Source organism: Hemiscyllium ocellatum, chromosome 2, assembly GCF_020745735.1.
Source record: "Hemiscyllium ocellatum isolate sHemOce1 chromosome 2, sHemOce1.pat.X.cur, whole genome shotgun sequence".
NCBI lineage: Eukaryota > Metazoa > Chordata > Chondrichthyes > Orectolobiformes > Hemiscylliidae > Hemiscyllium > Hemiscyllium ocellatum.
The window spans coordinates 131,965,874-131,993,081 of record NC_083402.1 but is presented as its reverse complement, the minus strand read 5'-3'; the positions used below and the strand labels follow the sequence as shown (position 1 = coordinate 131,993,081).

The 27,208-nt window shown below is 39.7% G+C and overlaps 1 protein-coding gene across 1 annotated transcript in view; it reads left to right on the top strand.

Annotated features, from left to right (window-relative positions):
- Window positions 1–27,208, top strand: part of LOC132826184 (trans-2,3-enoyl-CoA reductase-like) — a 129,551-nt gene that overhangs the window by 38,911 nt on the left and 63,432 nt on the right. Inside the window, exon 3 of the mRNA XM_060841832.1 lies at window positions 2,833–2,877. Coding sequence (XP_060697815.1) covers window positions 2,833–2,877 — 45 coding nt within the window. The remainder of the gene's footprint in view (window positions 1–2,832; window positions 2,878–27,208) is intronic.

Below are 27,208 nucleotides of genomic sequence, written 5' to 3'. Positions count from 1 at the left end.
GCTTCTATTTTCTGAAGACAACTATTCACTTCTGTGTAAAGTAGGAGGAAGTGGGAACACATTGTGAAGCAACATGATACATTTTTTTCCTGAATCCTCCATCTCCCTATTCACCTCTGTGGGTCTGCTAAGATTCTCCAGTTTCTCTCTTTTTATGCCTCATCTGTTCCTTTAGTATACTGAGAACTTCAATTAAATTCTCCCTTAATCTATCAAATTCCAGAACCATTGCTTGTGTAGTCTGTATGATTTAATCCTGAGTTGCCAATGTTATTCAGATAAACCTATGCTGCACACTCTCAAGAGCCAATGAATCCTTCCTGAGTTGAGCTGCCTGTGGTATAATGACCTTCATGTAAGTCATGACTCTGACATCCAATCAGAGTAGATACTTGTCTAAAATGAGCATATGATGAAGGAGGTCTTAGACACATACTCTAGAGATTTATATTTGATAGCCTATGATGTACAGATATAAACAAAGCAGTTTTCCAGTACATAAGAATGAAGAACCTTCCAGAGAAAGAGCAAACATCTTCAAGGACAACGTATGGGCAGATACTTACAGTCCTAATATGCTTCACGCCATTATCACAATTTATAGGTAATTGTATTGGCTTAAAACACAAGATGAAGTAACAACCAGCACTGCTCACATTACTTCATGTGTGATCTAAGCAGACCTTTGTAGAGCTTAACCATGACCTCCACCCCTATGCTTGTCCTCTAAATATAAAGTTAAAAATCACACAACACCAGGTTATAGTCCAACCTGATGAAGGAGCATCGCTCCGAAAGCTAGTGTGCTTCCGATTAAACCTGTTGGACTATAACCTGGTGTTGTGTGATTTTTAACTTTGTACACCCCAGTCCAACACCGGCATCTCCAAATCATGCCTAAATATGAAAGTCACCATTCCTTCAACCTTTTTGATTTTTTAAATTCTATCGTTCATGAAATGAAATTTGAAATATTCTGCAACAATGGAGGGTATGGACCATTCAATAATGTTTTTTGGTTAACAGCGGTAGATTAATATTTGTCTTTTTTTAATACATTGTTTCAATATTCCCTCATCGTGAAGTAATTTGTAAGTTATAGAATTATACTCGACCTGTTCAAATTCCCTCCAGGAATTTGGGCTTTATTTTTGTACTTCTTTTCTATTTGTGATTTAAAGTACAGAACCAATGTATTGCGACTTTGAATCAATTCGTTTTACGTTTTTGATGATGCTTTATTAAAGCAGTGTAAAGTTCGGCCATGTAATTTAGTCAAGGCACTGGTTTGATGAGCATGAACTTCTGAGTGTGATTATCTCATCCCATTGTCTTTGTACATCGCATTACCATAGTCAATGTGTTGAATTAACGTGTGACAATCATTACTAAACAGCACCAGCACTCAGGAGATCTTCCATCCTTCACTTTGTATATTGCAAGTGATGGTTTGAACAGATTGAGAAGTCTTGATTTAATTATAAACAAAACTCCTTCTTCACATGCTCCTCGAAAGTGTTGACAAATCAAGTTATTTACATATTGACAAGCTCAATGTTCAGGCAAAGTATTAACTCTATTTCAGTGGTAGTGCTGTCTCGCATCTGACTCAGAAAATAATGGATTGTCATCCCACTCCAGAGAACTCAGTGACTGTCACTTCAGTGATGTACTCAGTTTTATCATCTTTTGGGTGAGATGTTAAATGGACTTTTCCCTCTCAGGTGCATGTATAAGATCCTGTGACACTATTGTAAATAAACAGTAGAGCAGAGGAGTTCTTCATGATGTCTTAGCTTATATTTTTCCTTCAACCAGAATCACTAAAACTGTCTGTCCTATCATTATGACTTCATTGTTTGTAGAATCTTCACTGTATAAAGTTAATGTCATATTTCCTGCAGTAAAACAGTGACTAATCTTCATATGTACTTTATTGATTAATTTTGAAACATTCTGAATCACAAAGGATGCTTTATAAATGCAATTCATTTGTTTGTTTTCAATTGTTTTTCTTTCATGCTGAACCTCAATATAAATACTTTTAAAAAAGAAATTTGGCAAGAATTGCCTTGAAGAAAACGCATTGTTAAATGATAAAAGTAGAAGGTTATAGAATAGATTGTTCTTATACTGGAAAACATTTTCCCTAACATTAGCCTGCAGAATATCAACTCAGTCTTGATTTGAAATTCCTTTTCCATTTCTGTAGTGAACGCATCAACATAAATTGTTAAAATAAATAGTTAAGCACATCTTAACATTCAGATGCTAGCATAACATAGCTACTATTATTTGACAAATTACACATTCTCCCATTGTCCTAATGTCTCCCTTTGGAAGACGAACTGAATGAGCAGTCTAGATTTTTTCAATTGTCTTTCGCATCTCAGTTCTGCATGACAATCAAATGACAAACACCATCAACTCAGCACCTATTAGAAAGTAAGAATACTTCACCGTCAGGTCAGGTCAGTTTCGGAATGTCCTTCCCATTATACTCATGGAATAATAAACTGCTATCACTCAATGACTTTAATAGCAAAGAAAAATGGTCATTGGAGTTAGTCACAGAAAACTTGTGCACATGCATGGTTCTGTAATCATTATGTAAACATTTAACAGGAAAAAAATAGTCTAGATTTTTGACTGATTAGTAATTTTAAATCACTATAATGGTATGTTTTGTATTCTATGGACAACTTCGTTTGTTGGGAATAGACTGAGAAAAAAATATGATCTAAAAACATTGTGGCACAGAAATCAGTCAAATGGTTTACTTTACACAAAGGACACTAAATGTTGTTTTTGTCACCATTGTATTTCTTACAGGTCCCCAGTGGCACCCTTCACGTGTTGGTCTTCAACTGGAATGCAGTAAGCTTTATTGTGTATTGATATATTGTTTTCTTTGCATTTTAAGATAGAATTATGACGATGAACATTTAAGTCATTCATACTAACTATGGGAACTACTTAATAAATTACTGCAACAGCTTTTTATATTTGATCAGTTTATGTTATCAGCAGATACCACTAGCTCCTAAATAGGTTATATTGAAATCTACAAATGGGAGGAAGAGCGTTGTCAATTCATTGCATCAAGACTCTATTTCCTCACTCTAAACCCCAATATTCATTTGCCTTATAAACACTTCATTCTGCACTAGAGTACACTTCTTTTCAACTTAATTTGTTTTCAGCTTTTCTATTCTTTCTGTCACCATGGACATTTTCCAATTTTTTGCCACTCATTTAATATATCCCTCCTTTTGCAGAGCTTCTACTTCCTACCGAAAACTTCCCTTCTCACTTACCCCAGGTATCATTGGCAAATTTAACTACCACCGATTTGTTCGCTTTATTTAAATCATTGATAAAGACTGAAAGTATTTGCAGCCCAGGAATGATCCATGCAGCATTCCATTAGTTAATTTTCCAATTCCTTATTTACATGACTATGACAACCATTACAATGACTCTTTCCCAAGCTATTCCAATCATGACCTTATTTGGTAGGTGAGAATTCCCAAGACACAAAGCCTTGTGAAGGGGAACCAAGATGGCAGGAGGTTATTCCACATTTAAATCAATTTATTCCCATTTGATCTCTGTTCTTTGATTCCCTTACCAATATGAGTCTACTGAGCTCAGCCTTCAAAATTTCAATTGACCAAGCATTCGCATTCTTTTGGAGGAACGCAAGTTTACAGGTTTTCTGGAAAATTTGGGTTTACTTCTTAATTTAGCTCCTAAAATGCCTTAGTTTTAACTGTCTGATAATACTCAGGAGAATAAATCCTTTGCATCTAATCTGTTAAGTCCAAATAGAATCATAGACTCATAGAGATGTATAGCATGGAAACAGACCCTTCGGTCCAACTTGTCCATGCTGACCAGATAACCCAACCTAATCTAGTCCCACCTGCCGGCACTCAGCCCATATCCCTCCAAACCCTTCCTATTCATATACTCATCCAGATGCCTTTGAAATGTTGCAATTGTACTAGCCTCCACCACTTCCTCTGGCAGATCATTCCATACATGTACCACCCTCTGTGTGAAAAAGATGCCCCTTAGGTCTCTTCTATATCTTTCCCCTCTCATCCTAAACCTATGCCCTCTAGTTCCGGACTCCCCCACCCCAAGGAAGAGGCTTTGTCTATTTATCCTATCCATGCCCTTCATGATTTTATAAACCTCTATAAGGTCACCCCTCAGCCTCAGATGCTCCAGGGAAGACATCCCCAGACGATTCAATCTCTCCCTATAGCTCAAATCCTCCAACCCTGGCAACATCCTTTTAAATCTTTTCTGAACCCCTTCAAGTTTCACAACATCTTTCCAATAGGAAGAAGAACAGAATTGCACACAATATTCCAAAAGTAGCCTAACGAACATCCTATACAGCTGCAACATGACCTCCCAACTCCCGTATTCAATACTCTCACCAATAAAGGAAAGCATACCAAATGCCTACTTCACTATCTTATCTACCTGTGACTCCACTTGCAAGGAGCTATGAACCTGCACTCCAAGATCTCTTGGTTCAGCAATACTCCATTGGATCATACCATTAAATGTATAAGTCCTGCTAAGATTTGTTTTCCCAAAATGCAGCACCTCCCATTTATCTAAATTAATCTCCATCTGCCACTTCTCTGCCCATTGGACCATTTGTCCAAGATCCCATTGTAATCTGAGGTAACCTTCTTCGCTGTCCACTACACCTCCAATTTTGGTGTCATCTGCAAATTTACTAACTGTACCTCTTATGGTCATATCCAAATCATTCACATAAATGATGAAAGGTAGAGGACCCAGCACCGATCCTTGTGGCATTCCACTGATCACAGGCCTACAGTCTGGAAAACAACCCTGCACCACCACCCTCTGTCTTGTGTATCCAAATGACTAGTTCTCCCTGTATTCCATGAAATTGAATCCTTCTAACCGGTCTCCCATTGGGAACCTTTACAAACACCTGACTGAAGTCCATATAGATCACGTCTACGACTCATAATTCATCAATCCTCTTTGTTACTTCTTCAAAAAACTCAATCAAGTTGTGAGACATGATTTCCCATGCACAAAGCCATGTTGACTATCTCTAAGCAGTCCTTGCCTTTCCAAATGCATGTACATCCTATCCCTCAGGATCCCTTCCAACAACTTGCCCACCACCGGTATCAGGCTCACCAGTTTATAGTTCCCTGGCTTGCCCTTACCGCACGTCTTAAACAGTTGCACCACGTTAGCCAAACTTCAGTCTTCCGGCACCTCACTTGTGACTATCGATGATACAAATATCTCAGTGAGGGATCCAGCAATCACTTCCCTAGCTTCCCATAAAGTTCTCCAGTACACCTGATCAGGTCCTGGGAATTGATCCACTTTTACGTGTTTCAAGACATTCAGCACTTCCTCCTCTGTAATATGAACATTTTTCACGATGTCACCATCTATTTCCCTACATTCTATATCTTCCATGTCCTTTTCCAAAGTAAACACTGACGCAAAATACTTGTTTAGTATCTCCCAATCTCCTGTGGCTCCACACAAAGGCCGCCTTGCTTATCTTTAAGGGATCCTATTCTCTCCCTGGTTACTGTTCTGTCCTTAATGTATTTGTAAAAACTCTTTGGATTCTCCTTAACTCTATTTGCTAAAGCTATCTCATGTTCCACTTTTGCCCTCTTGATTTCCCTCTTAAGTATTCTCATTCTGCCTTTATACTCTTCTAAGGATTCACTCAATCCATCCTGTCTATTACTGACATATGCTTCCTTTTCTTTCTTAACCAAACCTTCAACTTCTTTAATCATCCATCATTCTCTACCCTTACTAACCTTCCCTTTCATCCTGTTTCTGGATTCTCGTTATCTCATTTCTGAAGGCTTCCCATTTTCCAGCCGTCCTTTTACCTGTGACCATCAGTCCTAAATCAGCTTTTGAAAGCTCTTCCCTAATGCCTTCAAAATTGGCCTTACTCCAATTTAAAACTTTAACCTTTGGATCTGGTCTATCCTTTTCCATCACTATTTTAAATCTAATAGAATTATGGTCACTGGCCCCAAAGTGGTCTCCCACTGCCAACTCAGTCACCTGCCCTGCCTTATTTTCCAAGAGTAGGTCAAGTTTTGCACTTTCTCCAGTAATTACATCCACATATTGAATGAGAAAATTTTTTTGTACACACTTACCAAATTCCTTTCCATCTAAATCCTTAACACCAGAGCAGTCCCAGTCTATGTGTTGAAAGTTAAAATCCCTGACCAGAACCATCCTATTACTTTTCAGTTAGATGAATGTTGTTAATGCAAGGGAATACCAATCAGTTCCATTAAATGTGTAAATATATTTTAACCCTTGAAGGCATTGTATACTTCTGGAGAAAATACATTTGTATCTCTTTAAGGCTAATGTAGTTTACTTGAGTCCCAAAATGGAATGTAATAATTGTCTTCAGGTGAAGAATCAATTCTTCAGTTTTTTGCATTCCAATACATTTGGCATCACACTTAGCTATTTTATTACTTTTTGGATGTACATGCTATGTTTTAATGATTTGTACACATTAGTGTGGATCGCTGTGGTCCTCCACTTCTCTATCATTCATTATTAAGAATATATTGACCTGGATCTTTCCTGAAGCAAAATTCTACTGTCAGATTTAAGGGATGCTGTGGCATAGAGGTAATGTTACTGGGCTAATCATCCATAAACCCAGGCTAATGTTCTGTGGAATGGCTTCCAATCCTTTCTAGGGAGATGATGAAGTTCATATTCAATAAAAATCTACAATAAAAAAAGCTATCTTGATGGGACTATATGACCATTGTTTTAAAAATTTGATTTGCTAATGTCCTTTGGGAAAGGAAATCTTTCCTTCTTCCTTAGCCTGGCCTATATGTGACCCACAGCAATATAGTTTGCTCTTAACTCCCCTCTGGCCAATTAGAGATGGCCAAGAAATGCTGAGCTGGCCTATGATGCCCACATCCAATATTTTTTAAAATGAAAAGATAAAATTGAATGTTAATGAGAGAGTGAGTTATTATTATTATTATTGATATTAATTGCTGAATGCCCGGTGATAGTGTCACATAGCATATTGATGTGCATGCTCAGTGTGATGACTGGACTGTATGTAATGGGTCCTTGCACTTTTCATTTTATGGACAGATGAACAGGAAGGATGAAGTTAAGTAAATTTTTCTCTTTTTAGATGCCTCACCACTTGCCACTCAACCACTGTAGCATCTGAGTTCTTTAGGATTCTGTTATCTCGGTCAGAGTCACACTTAGTGATGTCTCCAATCCAGAGTACTGTCCTTGCTGCCCTTCATTTTTCTCCCAAGTGTTGCTCAACATAGAGGAGTTGAGGGTGAGGGTGAGCAGGAGGTGTTAAGTGATCAGCAGTCATAGTTCCTCTGCCCAAATTTGAATCAATGTTCAGCATTCCTGGGATATCGTTCACTTGACTATGTACCATTGCTTGACCACTTCTACTGAGATATATCTGGAATATTGACTGGAAGGTAAGATAATGTATGTACATTAATATCAGGCTCTTGTTTAACTGGACTGTGGGGCAGCCAATTTTGGCACAAAAGCCGCGACATAAATTAAAAAGACTTTATCAATAGGGGTGGGTGTGCCAGTCTTGTTTCTGTTCCTTAGAGCAAGACTGGTTTCATTCAATTTGTCTTAACTTGGTACACCACCGTGGCTTGCAAAGCAGTTTCACATGGCAGTTATGTGCCAAATACATTCCTTTGTTTGGCCAACTATTTTATTTTTTTGTACAAACATATGAAGTAAGAGCAGGAGTAGGGCATTTGGTCCTTTTTAGCCTGCCCCACCATTCATGATTGAACTGACTGTGGCCTCAAACTTCACATTCCTGCCCACCCCTAATAACTGTTGAAAATGTGTTGCTGGTTAAAGCACAGCAGGTCAGGCAGCATCCAAGGAATAGGAAATTCGACGTTTCGGGCATAAGCCCACCCCTAATAACAATTGACTTCTTAATTAGTCAAGAATCTATCTTCCTCCATCTTAAAAATATTCAATTACCTGCCTTCACCACTCTATGGGGGAGAGTTCCTTTTCTCAACTCCCTGAGAAAATAAAAATTCTCCTCATTTCTGTCTTAAATGGGAGATATCATGTTTTTAAAGGGTGCCCCCAGTACTGGTCCCCTCCACATGGAATAATATTCTTTCAGCATCCACATCAAGAAGTCATCTCAGGGTCTTACATGTTTCAATAAAATTTCCTAAAGTCCAATGGATGCAGGCTCCCCTTGTCCAACCTTTTCTCATAATACCTCCCATCAATACATAGGTAGCCACGATGTGGAGGTGCTGGTGTTGAACTGGGGTGGACAAAGTTAAAAATCACACAACACCAGGCTATAATCTAACAAGTTTATTTGGAAGCACTAGCTTTCAGAGCACTGCTCCTTCACCAGGTAGCAATGGTGCAGGATCATATAACACAGCATTTATAGCGAAAGATCTCAGTGTCGTGCAATGAAACAATTTATTGACCAAACCTAGATTCTAAAAGATGAAAGACTTAACAGCAATCTAGGTTTGTTCAATATCTTGTTTCAGTTGCATGACACTGGGATCTTTTACTATAAATTCTGTGTATTATGATCCTGCTCCACAGCTACCTGTGAAAGAGCAGTGCTCCGAAAGCTAATACTTCCAAATAAACCTGTTGAACTATAACCTGGTGTTGTATGATTTTTAACTCAAAACATAGGTATCTGGTGAATAAACCTGCTGTTAACAACTGTTTTGGAATTCAATCTGTTTTTCAATAAGAAGACCAAAACTATACCCCGTATTTGAGACATGACCTCACCAACACCCTATTCAACTATAGCAAACTATCTCCATATTTATATACCAATCCCCTTACAATAAAGGTAACAATGTAATCTTCCAAATCACTAGCTGCATCTGCCTACCAACATCTTGTGAACTACATGCCTTGACATGAGGCCTCTTTGTATCTTAAGAGTTCTACAATCTCTCTCTATTTAAATAATATACTGTTTATCCAATTTTCTTCCCAAAGTAGACCAGTTCACATTTTCCCACATTATACTGAAATTGTACGACCTGGTCAGGTCCATGTCCCCCAACATCCCACCCTCCCCTCCTGGCACCTTCCTCCGCCACCACAGGAATTGCAAAACCTACACCCATAGCTCCCCCCTCACCTCTATCCGAGGCCCCAAAGGAGCCTTCCACATCCATCTGAGTTTCACCTGCACATTCACCAATGTCATTTATTGTATCCGTTGCTCCCAATGCGGTCTCCTCTATGTTGGGGAGACCAGATGCCTTCCCGTAGAGCACTTTCGGGAACATCTCTGGGACACCCGCGCCAATTAACCCCACTGCCCCGTGGCCCAACATTTCAACTCCCCCTCCCACTCTGCCGAGAACATGCCTTGGAACACTTCAACCCCAGGGCATCAATGTGGACTTCACCAGTTTCCTCATTTCCCCTCCCCCCACCTTACCCCAGTTCCAACCTCCCAGCTCAGCACCATCCTCATGACCTGTCCTACCTGCTAATCTTCCTTCCCACCTATCAGCTCTACCAGCCTCTCTGCCCTATCACTTTCATCCCCACCTCCATCCACCTATTGTACTCTTGGCTTCCTTCTCCCCAGCCCCGCCCCCTCCCCCCTCCCATTTATCTCTCCACCCCAGAGACTCCCTGCCTTCATTTCAGATGAAGGGCTTTTGACCGAAATGTCAATTTTCCTGCTCCTCCGATGCTGTCTGACCACATAATTGTCCACTCATTCAAATGATCTATCTGCCTTTCCAAACTCTCTTTATGTCAGCTTTTCAGCTGACTTTCTTGCCTATCTTCATAACATCAGCATATTTAGCAAACATACATCTGATCCATTTATCCAAGTCATTTCTACAGACTAAATAATTGTGTCTCAACATCAATATATTTTGTCTATTATTCACCATTGTCAAACAGAAAAGAACACATTTAATCCCAACCTCTGCTTCCTAATTATCAAGACATCCTGTATCCATGCTAAAATGACATTACCCTTATTTGGAGCTCTTATTCTGTGTATTAGCCTTTTAATGTGACACTTTGTCAAATGTCTTCTGGAAAACGAAGTGTAGAATAACCATTGGTTCCCTTTATCTGCACTTCTTGTTACTTTCTCAAAGAATTCTAATAAATGAGTCAAACATGATTTTACTTTCACAAAACCATTGTTGTTTCTATAAGATTACAAAGTGCTCTGTTACAATATCCTTCAAAATGGTTTCCAGCATTTATTTTATGACAGATGTTAGACTAACCAGCCTGTTTTTTTTTGTTTCTATTCCCCTTCTTTCTTGAATAAAGGAGTCACATTAGCTATTTTTCTATCTGATAGAATTGTTCTAAAAACTAGGATATTTTGGAAGATTAAAATTAACACATCTACGATCTCAGCAGCCACCTTTCTTAACGTGCTAGAATGAAGTCTGTCAGGATCTTTTCAAGGAAACTTTTTTCTGTCGATGCTCTGTGATATCCCTTCAAGATATAGGGTGCCTCTTTAAATTTCTCCTTTTCTGTCATATCTGAATTCTCTCAATCCTTTTCCAACAAATCTTAGGTGTTCCACATTCTTGATATCCACTATAAATTATAGCATGTAAGTTTGGACACAATATTCAAGTTGAGACCTATTCTGTTCTTTGTATAGTTTCAGCATAGCTTTCTTACTTTTGTGTTCTTATGTTTCCCTTGGGGTCAGCTATCTGGGGAATGCTGCAGTGTGTTGATGCACAATTCCCATCAATGCTGCAGAAACATCTTCCTGGCCATTGGAAAATCCAGGCCAATGTTATTTCCTTTTTAATCCTTTGTCCCATTGTCTCATTTTTCCTTTTTTTTAAACCTTTTCTCTCATTTTCCTTTTTTAAACTTTTTAACCAATGCATGCTGTTGCAGCTTTGTATTAACTGTAATTTTTTGTCATATTTTCGTTATCTTTTGTCTGCTTATCTCGCTGTAGGTAGGAGTAACATTTACAAAACTGCCATCTGGTTGTTTAAAATACTGGTTCTCCTGTCTTGCTTTTCAACTAGAGAAGTGACAAACAATTTAAGATTACTGTGGTCACAGGATAAGCACAAGATCAATCTCTTATGTTTTTCTTTGTAACAAACAGTAACAGGTTATCTACTGATAACAGCCCCTACAAGGAATGTTCAAGTGAATGAATAATTTTGTTTTCTGTGTATTGTAGTTAAATAGTACAAATATAGAATATATAAGGAAACAGGAAAACAGTAAATGGGGAGCTAATATCATATTAACAGTTTGTTGCTTGCTGTTTAGAAATGAAATGTTATAATTGCACTTGGTTGGGCAAAATTAGTGAAACACACACTGAAAGAAATATTTATTGATTGAATCAGGTATTGAGATTGTGATCTAAAACAGGTACAACTGTTCTAATTGTCTTCCCATTAAGAATTTAGCTGATGCGTATCCATTCTTCAAAGATGTTGCTCTGTGGAGCTAATTCCTCATCTAGACTCATATGCAGGTTTAACTTTTCTTCTTAACTGCTGTTTCTGCCTCTCTGTTCAGCTGATGGTGAAGTGAGGAGCTTGTTAACTAGCTAATGTTTGTCTCCAAAGTGTAAGTATTGAAGTCCTCATTATCTAATACTAATTCTCCCAATCCTAAAGGATTTCTATCTATGTTGCAAAGATAACTTTCAGTGTTGTGATCACTGAGTTGAATGAAGTCTTGTCTCTTCAATCTAGCTTGAATAATCTAGCTTGACTGAGACAAAATACATTTTCTCTTTAAATTAAACATATACGTTGCTAGCCTTTCCCATGTCTACTCTGGACATCTTGATGCTTATGTAAAACTCACAGATGGCATGACAAAATGTAATCCTTTAAGTCTTCCAAAATTTTGTCCATCATGCTGATTATCGCCGTCTTGCTCTATACTTTGTGATTCCCAGATTTCCACCGTGAAATGTCTATAGAATTTCCCTGTGCATCTGCTTTCCATTGCCCTTTGTGAATCAGCGCCAGAGAACACAATGTCCGTACTGTTACTTCTTTATTTATCCCTCATTCAGTTTAACACTACAGCATAAAGTTGTATCAGGTTACAAACAGAGCTGCCTCAGACCCATGACTGACCTTTGGATATTACCTGTACTGGTGTTGGATAGCTGGCCAAGCTTCAGTCAGTCACTTGGGTCTATCCTTCTTTTTTGAACTAAGAGCTCAGGATCCTGCTTAGACTACTCTGTTGATGTCCTCAAAAACATTTATTTGTATATGTTTTCTGTTGATCTTCCAGAAAGTTTGACTCCTGCCCAAAACCCTTGTGTTTGAGATTATCCATCCAATGTATAGATGAGATACATCTGTCTCATTGTCCTCCCTTCTGTCTTTAATTTAGTAGTATTAATAAACATGAAGTTATCAAGCAGCTGTTTAGCAGTCTTTGTCATCACATGCCTCTTTAATAAGTAGTGTATGGTTCTACATTGTACAGTAGGCCTGGCCGTGGGAAATGCAGGGATAGGGTGTGATGCTCTTCAGAGGGACTGTTTGGACTCGATGGGCTGAATGGCCTGTTTCCACACTGTAGGGATTTTATGAGTGACATTTTACTTCTTTTTACTTGAAGAAATAATGTCAGATTTGGCACCCTTCAAAACCTGGTAGCCCAAACAACTGCCTGGTGTATGTATATCATTGAGCCGGCCCTAACTAAATCAAAAGTGTATCTCTTCAGCTTAAGCCTGATACTTTGTATGTGGCCAGTAGTTTTTAAGGTTTCTCTAAATTGCAGTAACTTAAGCATGTGCTTCAATTTGATTTTGAATTTTAATCTCATGAGGTAGTCTATGAAACTTTGATATCCTCATTAATCTGCTAGTGTTTTTTTTCAATGCTTGGCCAGCTCCGTTCTGTCACTGTGAAATTCTGCACTGTGATATAAACAGGTTTTCATGTCCTGTCAGTTTCCACGTAGATAAGGGCTGTTATTTTTGTAATTGATTCACCCACAGCTGCCCTCGTGAATAAACTCAGGTTACAGTGTGTTAGAACATCAGTAGAATTCAATCTTTACAAAAGTTACAGTCTGTTTCTGACTCAAGTACCATTGCTAGCCTCTTTTCTTTCATATAGTTCTCTTACGGTTTGAGTAAGACAGCAGAGTTATCGATATACTTTCCTACTTATTCACAATGCCTAAGAAGCAGTGTACATCATCATCAGTGCTGAAAATGTATTCATGTCCTCTGTTCTGTTTGGATCCAGTGTAATGCCTTGTTCTTGTTCAATGTTTTAGAAATGTAATCACCATTTAAGGAGATTAGCATTTGTCATTGAAAATAAGTATTGCATTCTGTAGTGCCTTTAATATGTTTCTGACCCCTCTGGTCATGTTCCTTCTTTGTTTTATCTTGCACTAGCATATCACCCAAATTTTCAAATGTTCCTAGTTTCTCCTTCAAGATTCCATGTAATGCCTGCTGGAAAATTTTCTACTGTAGAGAAATGTGTAATGGTAAACAATAGAAGCAATACTGACCCAGGGTCACTGGACTCAAAATATTGACTTTGTTTTTCTCTCCAGACCTGCTGAGTTTCTGCAACTACATCTGTTTTTGTTTGGTTCAGATCTCCTGTATATGCTGTTCTTTATTTTGTTAAACTGCTCCAGTGGTGTCCCAAATGTAATCAGTAATCCAGACTCTTGTTTTAAGGGTCACTGTCAGCACTGACAATGTCCAGTTTTGTGAAGAAAGTGTGTTTTGCTAATTTTCCCAAGCAATAATTCAAGGATGAAATAGAGTGGATTTCTCTTCCAACTCCTTCATTTAACAGAATGAGATCCACACACAATCTTAGTTCTCATTTGTCTTTGGAATAATTAATAGTGTTGTGCACCCTTTTCAGTTCTATCACTTGTTGATATGACATCTTTTCAACGATGCTGCTTAACAAAAATGTTATTTTTTTCCATCAAAGGATTAAGAATTTTCCTGCAAGTAGATAGGCTCAGCATTTTCTTAGGGTAATGTAATACTTCTGGTTCAACTTGCCTGAACCAACAATCTGAGGAAACTCTTCCCAAAATTCACATTGGTCTTAAATCTGACGTATTGAAACCCACCCCTCTAAGACACCGAGACAAATACATATGGCAGCATGGTGGCATAGTGATTAGCACTGCTGGGTTTGATTCCACTCTTGGGTGACTGTCTGTGTGGAGTTTGCATGTTTTTTACCCCATGTCTTTGTGGAATTCCTCTGGTTGATCCAGTTTCTTGCCATAGTCCAATCGTGTGCATGTTAGGTGGACTGGCCATGCTAAATTGTCCAGTTAGGTGGGTTAGCTACGGTCAAAAGTCCCATGTGGGGTTACAGGGATAGGGTAGTTCTGGGTGAGATGCTCTTTGGAGGGTCGGTGCAGACTTGATGGGCTGAACGACCTCTTTCCGCACGGTAGGGATTCTATGATTTCTGCTCAATAATGAGATATTCTTGTTCATCAGTAAATATAATGTTTCTCTGATATTTTGTCCTCTGTGACAACAAGGTTTAATAGCAATTTATCTTGAAGGCCTGTGTCTTCTGAAGATTGGATACCCAAATGTATGAACAAAGAACAAGAATAGTTCTCTTAGCCTTTCTAGCCTGCTCCACCATTCAGTAAGATCATAGAATTTGGAATTAGAATTAGACCAGAAGACCATAAGACATAGGAGTGGAACTAAGGCCATTCGGCCCATCGAGTCCACTCCGCCATTCAATCATGGCTGATGGGCATTTCAACTCCACTTACCAGCGTTCTCTCCGTAGCCCTTAATTCCTCGAGACAACAAGAATCTATCAATCTCTGAATTAGGTTTTATTGTCACATGTACTCAAGGGCAGAAATACAGGAGTTCATTGAAACATTTACAATCACACCATTATCTTAGGTACAAGGGACCTAGGTACGAAATCTTAGAAGAAAAAGGAGAAAAATAAAGAAATAAGTTAAAAGTTCAACATTTCAGCTCTGGCCAATATAAAATAGTAAATAAGAAATAAGGCTGAACTTCCAAATTACAGTCCTCCTTCAGCTGTAGGCCTGAAGCTGCTCCATGCTGGGCTTTTCCCAGGAGGGCTCGATCTCTCTCCTGCGCTGGGCTTGATCTCTTGATCCCTATGCCTTAACTCTACATCCCCACCTACCCAAATCATTTCCTTGGTAATCAAGAATCTATTACCAAGATTAAAAATATTTAAAAGTTTTGTATTCACTGCATTTTGAGGAAGAAAATTCCACAGACACTCACATCTCTGAGAAAATGTTCTTTTTCTCTCAGTCTGTCTTAAACGAGTGCCCCCTTTTTAAAAACTATGACTCCTGCTTCTATACTCTCCCATAAGAGAGACCACTCTTTCCATATCCACGCTGTCAAATCCCCTCAGAATCTTTTATGTTTGAAGTAAGTCACCTCCGACTCTTCAACTCCAAAGGGCATAGGCCTAGCCTGTCCAGCGTAATTTCAAAATGCAAGCTGCTGATTCCAGGTACTAGTTTAGAAAGCATTCTTGGACCTTCTTCCAATGCATTACATTATTCCATAACCATATTCCAGATGTGGCCTCACCAATGCTCTGCACAATCGAAATATAACCTCTTTATTCTAGTACCCAGAAGGGCTTATGCCCGAAACCCTGATTCTCCTGCTCCTAGGATGCTGCCTGACTGGCTGTGCTTTTCTAGCACCATGCTCTTTGACTCTGATCTCCAGCATTTGCGGTATCATTATCATTCACATCGAACTCTTGATATTACAATCCTTTCCCTCTCATGGTTTTTAATGCCAGAAAATGTCATGAGTGAAATATATTTTGTCAAGTAGGGATCAAATTCTTTGCAGGAAAGGTAGGAAAATGGGAGATGAGATCTGATTCAGCCATGATTTAATGAAATGGCAGGTTGGTAAATGGTTTACTTCTGTTTCTACTGTCTTACATATTCCTGGTGCTTGATGGTTTTAGCTGATCTAGGAATGCTCCTGCACCATCTGCTGCTGAGATATAACTAAAAGAGGTGGAACTCTTTTTGATTCAAATCTTCAAATATATCTTTAGAGACTCGGATTATATCCGGAATGTCAAACCAGTAACCTGAGAAATGCTGAACAGAAAAGGACAGGAGAATGTTTTGTTGAAAGTTGGTGAATAATGTGCTTGTTGGATTCATGCTTTGCCTCCTTTGAAATAGGATAAGTGGGACTTATCCCTGAAAATGTCTTCAAATAAAAATGATATTTAATAATTTCTAGGTAAGGTGGATACAAATAGACTTTTTGGAAATATTAAAAGTTGAATGTTGTTATCAATGTTGAGAAATGAAGGTGAAATACAGTATCCTGTAGGCACTTAGGCAGTTAAGAAGCTATGTATGGAACAAAAACTGAAACTTGTCCTAACTTTGTGATTTATTTGTTTTTATAATTTATGCAATTAAAATGGTGCTGGCTTATGCCAACTTACATTTTTTTAAATACATGTAATAATAAAGTACTATTACTATTAAAAGGAGGCTGCTTTAAGCTCAGTTTTTAATCAAAGTTCCCAAATTGTTTTAAGATATAACATGTTCCTTATTTTTGTAGGTGTTATCACTTGATTTAGAAAATAAGTGCAGCCATTGACTCCCAATTCAAACTATGAATAAAAATTACGCAAAAAGTGACTCGAATTGAATGATCTTTCAACATTTTCACATTATCAGCTACAATGCTGCCAACGCTTCAGTAGTCCCTCGATATATGGAAGTTACTTCATACTTGTGATTCACACGGGGAATTCAAACATGAATAAATCTAAGTTGAAGAGTCCCATGTGCATTGTATTTTAAAAGCAGGATGAGCAAGTGTTGTCATCGTTACAACAGCTGTTTGTCTTGTGTTCAGCATAAACCTCTGCCAGCATTGCTGAGATCAGAATTTTGTCTTTGGTAGGACTTTTGGAGTGGCGCGGGGGCATTAATATCTTGTTAACCCTCCGTTACACAATACATCGAAGTGACAATGCTCTATGTTTTTACAAAATCCAATTAATATACATATTGTGTGAAAAATGTTACGAGTAAATTCCGTTGTCACGTATAAAACATGCATCTTATATTCAACAACAAAAATAGATAGCCCTTCATTTCAAGAACTTCAATTTAACCTGTAGATAATGAGAAGTTAAAGGCACTGACTACATCCCTGAATCTAATAGTTTTCCAAATGACTGCATTTATTTTGCCCACACATCCGCATGAACACAGGTTTGCAAAGTGACAAAACTGTCAGGGGCTTCATCTCTATTTTCTGATTTAGGTCATTTTCAGGGGTTTATAGCCTGAACAACATTATTTCCAGAGCCTCCCAATCCAGCCGTGCTCTCCTCTCCAGTGAAAAATGCACCTGAGGTGGATCCAACAATTGAGTAACTGTCCAGCAGTTGCACTGCACCTGCACACTGCCATCCACTGTGACTGATGACATCCTGGGGCAGTGAGGCAGGAAAATCAACTCCAATTTGCCTCCAGCCACTGACCTTCAGTCACTATGTCCTGTTGTTGTTATAATGGGTGCTGACCGCACTGTGTACAGGTCCGCAACATTTTGCAGCCACTACCTGTGTCCTGTCAATTTCTGTGGTTGATATCGCAGCCTACTTCTGAGCATGTACTAGCTACATTTCTGCATTCAGAATAATCTCTCGGTTTACACATTTGTACTTGAAACATTCAAATTAAATGTTATTGTTTTCAGAAACCGACTTCACTTAACCCCCACACTGCCGTCTAACTGTGGTAGTGCTTATATTTTTCCCAGCCCCCATGTCATGTGTGGGACACAGTGAAAGACAACAGGTGTGCAAAACTTTATCCAATATCCACCCCCAGGAAGAAAGGAAACACCCACGTGGGCAGTGACAAGATGTGGCCTTCTAAGAGGGCAATGCTGCATGTTCAAACAGTGAAGGGGAGGACAGGGATTAAAGCAAAAGAGAGTTGGAGGGGAGAATAATGCAGTCCACTCCCTGCGGTGTACATCTTTCCCTGCAAATCTTGAGGGTTTTAGTAGACACCTACTGTTTTAGTAGACAGTAGGCTCTGACATAACCGCCCTAATGATGCCCTCCATGGCCCGCTGTCTGGACCTGTTTATGGCCAGTTTGGCCAAGCCCAGGACCAGACCCACAAGGAGGTCCTCTGACCTGCCCTCCCTCATCCGCACCGGATGCCCAAAGATCGGGAATGTGATTCTGAAGTGTAACCAAAAAACAGAGGAGAAGGTTTTCAAGAAAATCAAAAATCAACTGTAAGCACCCTCACCCCCTTATATACATGTTCCGTGGATTCCACAGCACCACAGAACAAGCAGTTGGGCTGGGAGTTTGTGAACCATCGCAATCTGCGGTTGCAGGGGACCTCTGCGTGCAGCACCCTCCACCCCAGATCCCCAAAAGAAAAGGGGAGGACCCCCACAATAGAGAGCCCTCCATTGAAAAAATTGACTTCATTCTGTCTAACATGTTCCATCAAGGACAAATATGCATTTAAAACTTAAGGTGGGGTTTACTCACTAGGAGTGGAATTAAATGTGGTCTGGGAGTCTGCTTAATTGTGAGGGAAGGCTCAAGGTGGAGAACTTCTTTCTAGCTAACTTCCCTGATTTAAGTAAAGGCTGGGAAGTTTGAGTTTGGCCTCCCCATTCCTCAGCCAATTGTAGCAGTTAATTGATAAATTGAGGGCCATTTCTGGATTTGAACATGTTGCTACTAATATTCTAGCACTTGTGGGAGATAGTCCATGGCCTATGTCCATGCATTTGTGAGCCTGTGGTCTTCCTGATTGAAAACCTGTATCTCATGGATACTCTGTGGGCTGAAAATCTTTACCTATCTCTCCCTCATCGCCCCTACATATTGAGCCTCACTTTTCTCTCAGGTCTGCTTTGCTGTCTCCAATGAATCTACCCACAACATATCTCTATTCTGGATCTCCAGTGCTGCTGTCTTCATCATATGTTCGCTGCAGTCCCAGCCTGGCCCACTGTCCTTAGTAGCGCAGCTTGGACTGAAGCGCTACCAGCCCTGTGCTTGGCAAGTCTTGAAGGAAAGAACCGTGCCTCAAAGGCAGGAACGCCAACTGCAGGCAAGTAAGTGCCTAACCGAGATGCAATCTCATTGGGACATGCGGAAATGGCTGTGAAAGTGTTGGTTTCTCAGCTATTCGAGTCATAGAATCAAACAGCACAGAAACAGACCATATGGTTCAGCCTGTCTGTGCCAACTAGGGAACACAGTGGCCATTAAATACAGCGAGGAGAAAGTGAGGTCTGCAGATGCTGGAGATCAGAGCTGAAAATGTGTTGCTGGAAAAGCACAGCAGGTCAGGCAGCATCTAAGGAACAGGAAATTCGACGTTTCGGGCATAAGCCTTCCTGATGAAGGGCTTATGCCCAAAACATCGAATTTCCTGTTCCTTGTATGCTGCCTGACCTGCTGCGCTTTTCCAGCAACACATTTTCAGCCCATTAAATTCAGCACATGGCTTCATTAAGAAAGCCTATTAATTTTGCTTAATTTATTGCCTGAATTTCCAGCTCCTATTTTCTCACCTGCACAGTGTACTATATATAAATTGTATTTTTGCTTCTGGTTTTACATTCCTCGGTCTTATAATGCCTTCTTTAACGTTGCTTCAAAATTGGGGTGATATGTGGTTGCGATGATAACATTAAAACTGAAGTATGATCACTGCAAAGATTGGGGAGAGAAGAATTTTATGTGAACAATTGAATTTTCTGAGTGTTAAAAGTACAGTGTCACTCAGGCCTACAACAAAATTGGGTCAACTTTTAATATATTTACCTGTCAAACTGCCAGAGACACTGCAGACAAATAGATTTATTGGTGATCACTGTTGCCCTATCAAGTCAATTTGGCTGTATTACAGAAAAATGAGTGCAAAATTGAAACACGGTTGTTCAAGATTTCTTTTTAACGAGTTTTGAGAAGATTTGTAGCTCGGGTTGACGTGCTGGATGTAGGTTTGCTCACTGAGCTAGAAGGTTCATTTCAGGTGTATCGTCACCAGGTACTAGGTAACATCATCATTGAGTCTCTGGATGAAGCATTGGTGGTACGGCCCGCTTTCTATTTATGTGTTTAGGTTTCTTTGGTGATGTTATTTCCAGTGGTGACATTATTTCCTGTGGTGACATCATTTCCTGTTCTTTTTCTCAGGGGATGGTAAATGGGATCCAAGTCAATGTGTTAGTTGATAGAGTTCTGATTGGAATGCCATGTTGCTACGAATTCTATGCATGTCTCTGTTTGGCTTATCTGAGGATGGATGTGTTGTCCCATTCGAAGTGATGTCCTTCCTCATCTGTATGTAAAGACAGTGGCACCCCAAACACTACATTGGACAAACAGGCAGAAAAGTAGCTACAAAGACGCATGAACATCAACTAGCCACAAAAAGACATGATCCACTCTCACTAATATCCTTACTATAGATGAGGAAGGACACCACTTCAACTGGGACAACACGTCTATCCTAGGACAAGCCAAATAGTGCCATTCACGAGAATTCCCAGAAGTGTGGCATTCCAACCGGAACTCTATCAACAAACACATTGACTTGGATCCCATTTACCATCCCCTGCGAAAAAGAACAGGAAATGACATCACAGCAGGAAATGACATCACCAACCCAAGGAAACCTAAACATATAAAACAGACCATGTCATCAATGGTTCATCTGGAGGCTCACTGATGTTACCTGGAATGATGATGAAATGTCTGAAAATGGACCTTTCCAGCTCAATGAGCAAACCTACATCCAGAACCTCAACCTGAGCTACAAATCTTCTCAAAACTCACTAATACCTATGAGCACAATACACTAAAACTGGCCAGAATTGGGAAAGCAATGCCATCTGACAGAGTGCCACTCGTGAACAGCTGTACTTCCTGCACAAATGCCTAAAGAAACAGGTACCACGTAATGTCTTCAATACAAACCTCCCCTTAACACCCCACTAGTCAAAAGAATAGCAGAACAAAATGGCCACAGAATGCTTCAAGAAATGATAAATGATGGCCAGAACAATCAGGAAATTTCACGTCAAAAATCTTTACTCACTAATGCAACAGACCATAAATGGACAGACACAGTACAACTAGCCATAGACATTAGACATTGACAAATACAGAAAATAAAAGAAATCCACACCAGCAGAAAAAAAGAGACAAACTTACACAAAATAACAACACTGACAACACAGAAGAATGAATAAAAAAACTTATCTGACAGACACTGAAAAAGCCATTTTAGTAATAAGATTAAATTACAACTTGCAGAATGCAGACAAGAAAGATTGCTTAGCAGCATTAGAAACAACACTGAAAGACAAGCAACTCACAGGAGAAACACAACAAACCATCAGACAAAGATTAAGCAGGAAAAAGGAAGGAAACACACTTAATACACAAGAAAGGAAAGCACTAAAAAGACTAAAAAAACTTGTTATTCTACCTGAAGACAAAGGATGCTTGGCAGTCATTTTAAATCAGCGACTGCATTGAGAAAGCGAATGCACTACTTGCAGATACCAACACTTACCAACAAGTGGCAATAGACCTGATCACACAACAAGAGAACTGCATCATAGCCCTATTCAAAAAACTTCAGAAGTATGTAGAAGTAAATAAGACTGATGTCCACAAAATGAAACCAGATGGATCCAACACACCACACTTAGGCAGATTACCCAAAATTCACAAACCAGGAGCCCCCCTCAATCCCGTAGTCTCGCTACCTGGAACACCAACTTACAGATTTGTCAAGGAGCTACACCAAAGACTAAAACACTTAGTAGAAGACTCACGTTACTCCATCCACTCCACCCAAAAATTCCTGAAGACCATCAAAGACACCAAGATCGAAGGGGATGAAATAATGGTAACCTTTGATGTAACAGCCCTGTCCACATCCATCAACATCAACCTGACCATGGAAACACTGACTACACTGTTAGGAGAACCAAAGACTCATACACCAAACACCACCAACTTCATCAGCAAGGACAGTATTGTCAAGCTACTGGACCTATGCCTTACCACCCACTTCAACATCAACAACAAAACCTACAGACAAACCAACAGAACACCCATAGGAACTCCGATATCAGGGTTCTTAGCAGAGGTAGTAATGCAGAGACACAAACAAACAGCTCTTCTGAACATGCAACCCAAACTTTGGGTCCGCCACATGTATAACACCTTTGTCATCACTAAATGAAACAAATTAGAGGAAACCTTCAAGACCATCAATAATACCCTTAAGACACTAAAGAGGAGAAAACAACAACAAACTGCCATTCCTAGATGTCACAATACAGCGAACAGCCAATGGGAACTTCAAACCAGCGTCTACAGGAAAACAACATATATGGACCAAAACTGAACCACAGAAATGCACAAATGAAGCTGCATTAGAACATTATTTCAATGAGCCACCACACACTGCAGCACAGAGGAACTACAAAGAGCAGAGGCAAATCACCTAATCAAAAAGAATGGGTACCAAATGAACACAGTCCACAGATTTCTCAGCAACAACCCAAACAAGCAGACAAACATGTCCAGAAACCCTAGCTACAGTCACCTTAATCAAAGACATCTTGGAAATGACTGCCAGACTACTCAGGCGTCTTAGCATCACGGTAGTCCACAAATCCACAAATACACTAAACCAGTGGCTAATGAACTTGAAAGACCCTATACAAAGAACAAGCAAAACTAATGTCATTTACAAAATACCTTGCAAGGATTGTAACAAACACTACATTGGACAAACAGGCAGAAAACTAGCCACCAGGATACATGAACATCAACTAGCCACCAAAAGACGTGGCCCACTCTCACTATTATCCTTACATACAGATGAGGAAGGACACCACTTTGACTGGAACAATACATCCATTCTAGGACAAGCCAAACAGAGACATGCACGAGAATTCCAAGAAGCATGGCATTCCAACAGGAACTCTATCAATAAACACATTGACCTAGATCCTATTTACTGCCCCCTGAGAAAAAGAACAGGAAATGGTGTCACCACAGGAAATGACATCGCCAACCCAAGGAAACATTAACACATAAATGGAAAGAGGGCTATACCACCAATGCTTCATCCAAAGGCTCTCTGATGACATTACCTGGTATGGTGACGAAACGTCTAACAATGATTCTTCCAGTTAAGCGAGTAAATCTACATCCATTTCTTTTTAGGTATGTCCACAGAAAAAAAAAAATGCTCTGCCTACCTTAAAGCCGCTGCAGAATCTTCCAACAATTAAAAATTAGGGAATGCGATGTGAATACTGCCTTATAACAGGTATTGGACTGGGTGCTGTCTTGATAAAGGGGATCTGTGTGCATGCATCCTAATGATCTTTATGGGATATTGGACGATAATTCAGCCTTCAACTAATGATTTGAAGACATCAGTTCAAATCCCACCATGGCAGCTTGAAGTCTTATATGTAACAAAGTTGGTACTAATAAAGTATTAACAACTATACCACCACCAGATTGTTGCAACAATGCAGTGGATACCCTAATGACTTCCAGGGAAATAAATAAATATGCTGTCATTAGCTATTCTGATTTTTATGGGACTCCATAGCTATAACATCGATTGCAACAACGCTCTGAAATTGCCAAGCAAGGCATTCAGATATCAAGAAGGTGACTCATCAGCAAATAAAAACAGAAAGTGCTCCTATTTCAGTTCTTCAGCATTGGCAGTGCTTTGTTTTTATATGATGTGGAGGTGCCGGTGTTGGACTGGAGGCAACAAGGTCAGAAGTCAAACAGCACACAGGGATGGCATGGTGGCTCAGTGGTTAGCACTGCATCCCCAGGGACCCAGGTTTGATTCCAACCTTGGCTGACAGTCTGTGTGGAGTTTACATATTCTCTTTGTGTCTGCATGGGTTTTCTCCCACAATCTAAAGATGTGCCGGTTAGGTGAATTGGCCATGCTAAATTGTCAAAAGTGTTCAGGGATGTGTAGGTTAGGTGCATTAGTCAGGGGTAAATATTGGAGTAATAGGGTAGGGGAATGGGTCTGGGTGGTTTACTCTTCAGGGGGTCGGTGTGGACTTATTGGGCAAAATGGCCTTTTCTGCATTGTCGGGATTATCTGACATTACAATCCGAAAGGTTTATTTCACCTGACGAAGGGACAGTGCTCTGAAAACTTGTGATTTCAAACAAAGCTGTTAGACTATAAGCTGGTGTTGTGCGACCTCTGACATTTTTTTTATCATCACTTCCTGAAAGGCAATTACGGATGGCCAATATATACTGACCATGCTAGTAATGCCTACATCACATGAGTCATATTTTTAAATGTGCAGAGTAGTCCAAGTTCATTATCTGAAGACTTAGGTCCTTGGCCTCTCAGATCTTCTGTCATTGTTCAATGTCTCGCAACTGAGAGCAAATAACTTTGAAAAGGTTCTGCCCACTTCTAACAATCACAAAACATTTCCCTTTTATGAGATCAGGGTGGTAGCCAATCTAATACTGGGTGCTGGTATGTGCAGTTAATAAAGATAAGAGACAATCCTGCTCAATGCAAGAAGTAATTTAATAGGACACACAGTGACAATAGATATTGGTACCAGGATCAATCCTGTACTTTCTTCATGGGGTTTTAACCCATCTCACTATCTTGACGTTGTACCATTAAAAAAGAGAATTGAATACTACAGGTTTGTAGGTCCACTCCCTCTATTCCTCCACCATCTCCACTTATCAAACTGCCAGCCGCACTCAACAAATGCTGCCAAACTTTGAATGGCACACCCCCTCAAAAATACTGGCACAGAAGCTCCTGGAGAAATGCGCTCACATTTCAAAAACCCATTGGCATTGAGCATTGTCAGTAGTCAGGAGGAGATAATGCCTTGGGTGAAAAATATACTTTGGCTGGTCTTATAATCTTTTGCTGCAGAATTTCACTATAGATTAATGTGATGTATTAATTATTACTGAATCAGCACAAAATGTTCAACTGAAGCAATAAATATGAGTTGTAATGGACTAACTAGAGACCAGCCACAAATCACCATATAGTTTTGTGCACTGAATGTGTGCTGTTCAAATTAAATTCCTTTTGTCTCTGTAGGTCATGAAGCTAACATATATATTCTCCTACTGGGACTGGCAATAACAATCTTTTAACCACAGAGGTGCTTTAATATTCTTTATTTTCAAAACTGTATACTCGATTTTATGAACTAGCTACATACATTAAAGGAAAACACAATACAACTGGATAATATGCACAAATCAATGGATTTGATAAATCTCCCCTTTCAAAACTAGTGCCACCAGACTTGAAATAGAGTCACAGAGTCCTACAGCATAGGCCCTTTGGTCCAAACTAGTCCATGCCAACCAAAATGTCCCTGCACACTAGCCCTATTTCTCTGCACTTGGCCATATCCTTCTAAACTTTTCCCTTCCATGTATTTGTCCCAAATGCCTTTTAAATGTTGCTAATGTACCCGCCTCAATGACTTCCACTTGCAGTTCATTCCATACGTGTACCACCTTTTGTGTAAAAGAAATTGCCACTCAGGTTCCCTTTTATTCTTTCCACTTTAACCTTAAACTAATGTCCTCTAATCCTTGATTCCCAAACCCTGGAAAAAAGATTGAGTGCATTCATCCTATCCAAGCCTCTCATGATCTTGTACACCTCTATAAAATCCTCCCAAATGTCACCTATGCTCTTAAGAAAATTGTCCTAGTTTGTTCAACCTCTCCCTATAGCTAAGACTATTGATGCTAATTCCATTTTCTCCCCACAGAAGCTGCCAAATACCTATTTAGTTTCTCCACCAATTTCTTTTGTTCCATCTTGGTCCACTTAATGCCCTTTCTGGACAACATCCTGTCTGCTTAGAAGCATTAATTTGAAACGTGGACCATAGGAGTCCACCGGTCATTGAGTCAAAGAGATATACAGTACAGAAACAGACCCTTTGGTCCAACTCGTCCACGCTGACACAATATCCTAAATTAAACCAATCCCATTAGCCAGCACTCAGCCGTATATCTCTAAATTCTTCCTATTCATATACCCATCCAGATGCTTTTTAAATGTTGTAATTGTTCCAGCCTTCACCAATTCCTCTGGCAGCTCATTCCATTCATGCACTTCCCTTTGCATGAAAATGTTGCCCCTTAGGTCCCTTTTAAAATTTTTCCCCTCTCACCCTAAACCTATGCCCTCCACCTTTGGACTCTCCTACTCCAAGGAAAAGACCTTGTTTACCCTATCCATCCCCTCATGATTTCATAAACCTCTATAAGATCAGCACTCAGCCTCCAATGCTCCAGGGAAAACGGCCCTAGCCTGTTCAGCTCCTCCCTGTAGCTCAAACCTTCCAACCCTGGCAACAACTTTGTAAATCTCTTCTGAACCATTTCAAGTTTCACAACAACCTTCTGGTCACCATTCTGAAGCACTCACAAGCTGTTTCAACTGCATTAGGAACTTTTGAACCAGCTCTGTTTAAAACAGTGGGCTTTAACTTTCAGGGGAGGTGTTCTTTGCTTTTCTCCTTTTGGCAAAAAGTAATAGAAAGCTCTATGGATTGCTTTGGAAGTGTTCAAGTGATTTGCTAGATTAGGTAGGAACTGACTGCTCTTCCACTTTTGGAAGGCAGAGGTTTTGGTCGTCTGCTCACACACAGGACTGTAATTGCTCTGGTAATTGAAGTGTCTTGCTCAGTGATCAGCCTGTCAGAAACACATAGCAGAGACGGCAGAGATGAACTTCTCTTTGCAGGGGAAGACGTATAGGGATTTCCGAGGAAGGTTGTGTCCACCAAGTTCTTTCAGGAAACTTTTCTCCAAACTTCACTTCATTCATGAACAATGCCTTGAAATGCTGGAGATTCACCAAGGTGATGGTCACAGGACAATGTTTGAATAGGACCTTCAATCTCATAGCAGAGTGAGATGGTGTAACTCATGAAATGGACATAACACTGAAAGCAAGTTAGGAGTTCAGAAGG